Source organism: Nicotiana attenuata, unplaced genomic scaffold (assembly GCF_001879085.1).
Source record: "Nicotiana attenuata strain UT unplaced genomic scaffold, NIATTr2, whole genome shotgun sequence".
Lineage (NCBI taxonomy): Eukaryota > Viridiplantae > Streptophyta > Magnoliopsida > Solanales > Solanaceae > Nicotiana > Nicotiana attenuata.
This window is the reverse complement of record NW_017671311.1, coordinates 301,611-309,609: the sequence shown is the minus strand read 5'-3', so window position 1 is coordinate 309,609 and position 7,999 is coordinate 301,611. Positions and strand designations below refer to the sequence as shown.

General features: G+C 37.7%; 1 protein-coding gene across 1 annotated transcript; it reads left to right on the top strand.

The window, feature by feature from the left end:
• Positions 1-2,300: 2,300 nt before the first annotated feature.
• LOC109207460 (monocopper oxidase-like protein SKU5) lies at positions 2,301-5,437 on the top strand. The gene is made up of 8 exons (XM_019370386.1): positions 2,301-2,441; positions 2,877-2,986; positions 3,094-3,364; positions 3,664-3,796; positions 3,890-4,259; positions 4,342-4,710; positions 5,022-5,278; positions 5,373-5,437. The coding sequence occupies exons 1-8, from the start codon at positions 2,301-2,303 to the stop codon at positions 5,435-5,437; spliced, it is 1,716 nt and encodes a 571-aa protein (XP_019225931.1).
• The last annotated feature ends 2,562 nt before the right edge of the window (positions 5,438-7,999 follow it).

The following is a 7,999-nucleotide window of genomic DNA, read 5'->3' as shown; positions in this document are numbered from 1 at the left end:
GCGCCCCTACGATCGTAAAATTCGAGAGGTTTTGGCAACATTCGAAAGATTCTGGCTAGGGATTCGGGTAGAGGGGGGTCGGAAGAGCATATGGTGTAAATTTGGTTGGATTTGGGTGAGTTAATGTTTTGGCTCGTATTTTCGATCTAAAATTCGAAAAGATTGGCAATGAATTGAAGGTAAATTGTTTTGGGGGTTGGAAAGAGGAGAGGAAGATGAGTCTGTGGTGTATTTTTGGGGTTGATTGGAGCTCGCCGCCGGCAGCGACGATTTCCGGCCGGCGGCGGACGGTGGAGGGACGGTGGTGTGCGGTGGCTCAGGGCGGAGGGTGGTGGTAGCTGGCGGTGGGAGACAGGGGTACGAGGAGGATGGGAAATATTTAGGTTTAATGAAGAATTTTCGGACATTTTTATTTAAAAGCCTTGAACGAATGAGGACCGTTGGATGATGAGAAATGGACGGTCAAGATTAATTGACGCTAAAACGACGTCGTTTTTTGGGCGTCTCTGGACCGGACTGGGTTGGGGTTTTGGGCTGGACGGGTGGGGACTGGGTTATGGATTGATTGGGCTTATGCCTTTGCATGAAACAATGGCCCAAATTGGCCAGCCCTTTTGTCTTTTATTTTAAATTCTTTTGTTTGTTTATTTTCTTCTTTTCTCTTTTTTTTATTTGATTTTTGTATTTTATTTTCTGATTTTATTAAATGTAAGATCGAGAATAAAGACCCAAATGGATTCAAAAATTATACTAATTAAATTTCAAAATTAAACTAATTCCTAATTTTAAAAGAAAATTTAAGACAAATACTAGAAATTAAAAGTAGAAATGCAAAGAACCATTTTTGTTATTTTCTTTATTTTTGTAATATTGAAATGCATACTATTTTGTAATTTTGGAATTATATCAAGTAAAATGCACACAAAAATGCAAACAAGACACAGAATCATGCAATTTAATTCCTAGAAATTCAAATAATAAAGAAAAATCCTAATTCTAAGGAATTTTGTAGGAGTAGTTTAAGCGTGGCAAAAATCACGTGCTCACAACTGACGTTCATTTACTAGTTATGTATTGAACTTTGTGGATAACTGACGTTCATTTACTAGTTATGTTTACGGTTGAAATCAGGTATGCCCGATTTCGTCGGCTCGAGGGTCGCTTCGAGAGCGAGATCGAAATAGACCAGGCGCGAGCCCGATGACAAAATACAAGCGTCGAAGATCGAAGTGCTCGATGAACACCGAGGCCAAGTATGATTGACCTCGAGATAATACCATTATGGTTCCATAACAGAAAGAGCGAGATTCCCGCAGTGGCCCTAAGATTACGGCGTAAATTCGGAACGGATTTGTACTAGGCGGTTAGACAACTCTATAATAAGATTCCTTACTACAATGGGAAGTGCACCTTATTTAGGATTCCCCTACTTTATAAAAGGGACCCTAATCATTTGTAACACATCAATCATTGAGAAGAGAATATACATTTCACTTTCTTGCTTACTGCTCATCAGAATTGTCTTTTAGCTTAATTGTTCTTACTGACCTACCTCAAGGCCACCTTAACTCGAGATCAAGACTGGCTTGTTCGCTGGTTTGATCCAACTTATTTCTTTAACTTATACGTTTGATTCTTTGATTATCAGTTGGTATTAAACTAAATCACATATCTTTATAATCACAATACAAGTTTAATTGTTACTCGGATTTTAGGGTAAACAAGTTAGCCCTGAAGTGGCTTGTATAGCGTTGCTTCGTTCCAAGTACGCTGCTTATGTTGTGAAGGTTAGTCCTAAACGAGCTAATTAATCAATGGTATGGCCGGCACGTGTTAATTTTGGCCACTACATTGAGAATACTATAAACTATGTTCAATTACTGGAGTTTCTCGATTGCAGTCTATCAAAAAAAAATATATGAAAGGTTACATTTAAATTTTCATAATATGAAGACTAGAAATTGTCAAGGCCATTTTGCTAGAATATTTCTTCTCTCTCTCAGATTTTATAGAGACAAACTACAAGAGGAATCAAACATAGGAACCACGGAGTTAACTAGGCCTTGCAATCTGGCAAATGCAAAACTTCTTGCCATGTTTTTGCCGGCATACCATTATTCCAGATGCCATAAACAATCGATTTTGGCTTATTCTCTTGTCCACTTGGCCTAATATTCATGTCCATTTTCTTAGAAAGCTTCACCACCATCATTCCCTTTGCTATATACACTGAAAAATCACTCTTTCTATAACATTCATACAAAGAAAACTGAATATATAGTTTCTTTAGTGCCTTAAATATGCTGGCATCTCTTAAGGGACTGTTTGTTTCTGTTATATTACTTGTTGTGTTTCTTAGTGGAGTAACTTGCATTGAGATATACCATGAATGGATTGTTTCCATTGACACAACTATTAGTCCTGTGTCATCTCCTCAGTCTGTAAGTGTTCTAGATCTCCTGTCACACCTCACAATATATGTTTGTACACTAGTCCTTGTATACTATATATTTTTGACTTGTTCGAACAACATTGGATAAAAGTTTATGTTACGTGCACCGACTATAAAGAACTTTTACTTAAGTTGACCTACAATAACAAGTAACTCTGCGTATCAAGTATGCTATATATGTAACCTAAAAATAGAGTAATATTATAAAGAACTTTACTTAAGTTGACCTACAATAACATGTAACTCTGCATGTAACTTGAAAATAGAGTAATAATCTGTTATAACTGGTTAAATTACACTGATAGTGTATATATTCTTTGCACTGTCAATGTTTAGAACTCTAAAGTACCATTGAATGTTTTTTTTTTCTGTATCCGACTTTTGACTTGTTGGAGTGATAGAAGAAAGTTATCGCGTGCTACAGGTTATCACTATCAATGGGATGTTTCCAGGACCATTGATCAATGCGACGACTAATGATATTGTAAATGTGAATGTCTTCAATAACATGGATGAATCCTTGCTTATAACATGGTATGCATATGTGTTCTTGTTGCCAGTTTTAATTTGGTATCAATATGATAGAAATGGGTCATTAACCTGAGGACTAATAAAAGGGTGTGATTTTTCTTCTTCTAAAGGAATGGCATCCAACAGAGGCTAAATTCATGGCAAGATGGAGTTTCAGGCACAAACTGTGCAATTGAATCTGGAACAAATTGGACATATGTGTTTCAGGCTAAGGACCAAATTGGAACTTTCACTTACTTCCCTTCGATCAACTTTCATAAGGTTGCTGGAGGATATGGACCAATTCGAGTCAATAATCGCAACGTAATAGCTGTCCCGTTCCCAAAACCAGAAGCTGAGTTTGATCTCCTGATTGGCGACTGGTTCAGTACTGATTACAAGGTAATCAACACTATAATCTCTATCTTGAATTATGTGACTATCTCATTTAAAAGGTTAACTATTAGAGAGGGTACGTTTTATTTACTTAATTATATCATTAACACGCCCTTTCACATGAATATATGCTCTGATACCATGTTAAATTATATGACCATGTCATCTAAACGCTTAGAGCTATTAGAGAGGGCACATTCTTATTTGCTTAGTTATATAGTATTCAATACTCTAGATTGGAACTGATTTTTCCTTCACGTTAATCAACTAAAGTTTTATTTGCTCGTGCGTCTTGCAATAAGCAGTCTCTTAGGTACTCTGTACAAGACAGGAAATCCAGTCAGCTCTTCGATGTCCCTGATGCAATCCTGATGAATGGTAAAGGACCTTATGAGCTTTCAATTTCGGAGGGACACGAGTCTTTTACTGTATCAAAAGGTAAAACAGAACAAAAGGTTATCTTGTTCTGATTCAAGAATCTGAAATCTAATCACCTTCTCTGATCCTTTACTTTCATGTGTTTGCATGTAGGAATGACTTACAGATTCAGGATATCAAATGTTGGAACAGTCATGAGTTTTAACTTCAGAATTCAAAACCACAAGATGGTTTTGGTTGAGACAGAAGGTTCTTACACAAATCAGATAACACTTGACTCTCTCGATGTGCATGTTGGCCAATCGTATTCTGTTCTCGTTACTGCTGATCAAAATGTAGCTGATTATTTCATGGTAGCAACACCTAAAATGTATAAAAGTAATGAATCTAGTGATAGCAAATCTCTTGAAGGAATAGGGATCCTGCACTATACCGGTTCTTTAACAACAGTTAGTGGTCCTCTCCCTTCCGGCCCTGATCCATTTGATATCGAATTTTCTGTCAATCAAGCCAAATCTATCACGTAAGCATTTCTTTGAACGTTATAACCGACCCCAATTAAAGTGAAACTAAGGCGTAGTCGTTGTTGTTAATGTGTACTATAGGTGGAACCTGACAACTGGAGCTGCAAGGCCTAATCCACAAGGAACATTCAATGTGTCAAATGTGACATTGACTCAAACCTTTATCCTTCATGGTTCAAAGGGTGAAATTAATGGCTGGCCGCGATATGTAGTCAACAATGTATCCTATCTCACACCAGAGACACCATTAAAACTTGCTGATTACTTTGTGAATGGATCTGGTGTCTACCAACTAGATCAATTTCCCACTCACTCAGTGAATGATGCTGTGGCTTATGGATCTTCTGTTGTCTCTGGAATCCACAAAGGGTGGCTAGAAATCGTCTTCAAAAATGATCTTGATGTTATGGATTCTTGGCATTTGGATGGTTTCGGATTCCATGTTGTAGGGTAAGCCTTATCCCATCTCCACTTTTGAAGAACTAAAATAAACATAGAATATCCTGGCTTTGCTAGCCAGAACGAAATAGACATACAACCGGACCTCTCTACAACAGTATCTTTATATAACAACTATTCACTATAAAAGCCAAGTTTTGCTCGGAACTGATTTTATGTTATGTTATAATGTACGTCCTGTATAAGAGCATTTCTCTATAGCAGCCAAAAAAATATCGGAACAAAAGAGGCTGTTATAGAGAGGTTTGACTGTAGTAGCGACGGATTACTTGAGCCCTGTAACGACCTTTTCTTTCTCCCAGATTTGGGAATGGAGATTGGACACCAGCAGCAAGTGAAACATACAATATCTTCGATCCTGTTGTTCGTTCCACTGTCCAAGTTTACCCTGGAAGATGGACAGCAGTATATGTTTTTCTTGACAATCCTGGAATGTGGAACTTGAGATCACAGCACTTAAAGAATTGGTACTTAGGACAAGAACTTTTTATTAGAGTTTTCGACGATAATCCTAACCCTGCTAAGGAGAGGCAACCACCTCAAAACCTTCTTTTGTGTGGTCAGTGCCAATTCCTTTTGTTCTTTGCTTCATCACACATTTAAATGATCAAATCCTTATACTTAGTCATATTTTTTTGTTGTTGTTGTTATAGGGATGTTTGAAAGTTCTCTTTCACCCGTTCCAAGTCCAGCTCCAGCTCCCCAAGCAGGATGGTGAAAGGAGTTTTATTATTACGTGAAGATTTATGATGTTAATTTCTGTTATTGTATCTTATATGTCATGACTAAAGCAATACTTACTTTTCAAAGTAAATGCTTGAGGCTTAAACATTGTTTAATTTGGTTGTAATTGACTCTTTTTGCTATATCTAACTGCAAATCTCCACTTTTACCTAAGTTGTTAAATGCTTCTATTTCTCTGTCATTTTCTTTTGTTAACCGTTTATCCCTATGCATAGTTTCATTTCCATAGATGAATGAATGGAAGAGCTACAAATAAAGATGAAAAATAGGGAATCAAATTACAACAACTATGTGAATCGTCACTGACTATGCTGTTATTGTACTACAATTCAACGTGCAAGAATGCCTGGTTGAAGGCAGCAGCAGCAGTAGTAATCGCAGCAGTACTACCACGCTAATGGATATGGTGAGATGGTTGAGAATTTCAAATCATTCACTTGCTTTAACTACTCATGCTATGAATGTAGGAGCATCAATTTCATTCTTGTGGGCTTTTGAGGAGCGAGAGTGTAAAGCCCCGCGAATTTCTATAATTAATCGGATTAATGTTGAGCTTGGAAATTTTAATCCTTAAAGGATGAATCAGGGATTAACCTGCAAACAAAAATGTTAGATTGCAAATGAGTCAAAAAGGGAAGTTAACGTTAATTCCCAAAGCAAAGAATCAAAGTGAAAAGGAATAAAGGAGAGGAAGGAAATTTGGTATCAAATGGATTACATTGGCATTGACAGATCATTGCATCAAGAGGTAGCTACAGGTGATGCTCGCCGAGGTAGGTGCGACGCATCTGTATTGTTTAACCAAAAAATAGGAATTTCGGTCAAAGCGTAATTTCAGAAGAACTCAGGTTACTGATAATCAAATAAAGAGATAATTGTATAACAAGAAAGGAAAATTGGACTCAGAAGTAGCCGAGTAAGCAATATAAAGCAATGTAAATAAGTATATTCCAATAATAATCAGTGTGTCCATACAAATGTTATTTCTCTTCCTTTTATAGCTATTTCCAAGTACAACGTTTATTTCTTCTCATAGTAGAGCCATTATGAGCATTTAATGATATTAATAAGACGTTATGATTGGCAATCGTAACTGTTTCGTGAAGATTCCATAATGTTCCCTATCGTTCACGCTCATTAATTGAAAATATTATGAATCTGTACTTTCTGCTGTCTTGATTCATTCCACCGGTGCCTCTTCAAATTATCAAGAGGCCCGGGTGACCGTTGTTTCTTGCCTTCATGACACTTTGCTCGTACCTGTTAATACTCGTGTCTCTTTAGGTACTCTTTGCCAGCTTTCACCCCCATAATAATCCATGTGTCTTGACATGTCAGCCACATAATTAATACTAAGTGTAATATCGATTTTTCCCCAATACAGATAGTCCCCCCACTTGCCATTTATTCAGCAATTGAATATTTGGGAAGTGGATCTCACTAAAGCGGGAATTTTTGCCACCGATTCCCATATATCATTATACTTTTTCCTGAACTGACGCTTCGCATGTCACTTTCATTTAATGTGTGTGACACGTGGTGCCCTTCGATTGGTTCTGCAACTCCTCAGCGCTTTTTAGGGCTTTTTTACGGCTACATCAGTCACGAAGTGATAGTTTTCATAATGACGTTTCCATCATTACCTTTTTGTTTGACGGTTGCTTCCAAGTATAAATATATCCTTTGTCTTTTCTTTCACGAAAAAGTTTCCCATACTTTTCCATTCAACCTTTTCTTCATCTCCGCGCGACTATGTCTTCTTCAAACCCTGATCGTCAGAAGGTTCTTATTGTTGACGAACTTCCCCTTGCTCTTACTAGAAGCAGGAGAGGAGGTAGGCTACGTAGTTTAGGATCAGTTTCCATTCGAGGTTCTCCTTCTCAACCTAGTCCTACTCCTCCATCATCTTCTAGAACTAGGCCTTCTCTTTCTCATAGGTCTTCTGCTAGAGGTAGGGATTCTGGTGAGCCAATTCGTGAGCCTACTGTAGACGAGATTATTTCTTCTGGACTCTCTTTTTATTATGAGAGAGAGTCGATTAGAAACCAAGTCTCCTCTATATCCTCTCATGATCGTGCCAATGTTTACCCTTCACATATTACCGAAGGTTTGATCTCTGTTGTTCGTAAAGATTGTCATTGGAAGTTTGATTTCCCAATTCTAATCCCTAATGCAAATCAAAGGATCACTTCTTTCAAAGCTGGCTTTTCTTTTGTGTATACGTACCCCTTTACGTTAGACTTTAGACCCCCTGTTGATCCAGTCATTATTGAATTCTGTCGCTTCTTCAATATGTGTTTAGGACAAATTGGCCCTATTGTATGGAGGGTTGTTGCATGTTTAAGATATTTGGCTAATTTGGCTCAATTGCCTTTCACTTTTTTTCATCTAATTCATCTCTACTCCCCTGTTATTTCGTCATGGGATTTTTACTCTGGTGGCGAGGAGTAAGAGGGTTTTAGTCAGCCCTGAGGACGATAAAGATCGTGGCTGGTACGCCCGATTTGTTGCTGCTCCTACGAAAGGGTTAGTAGGT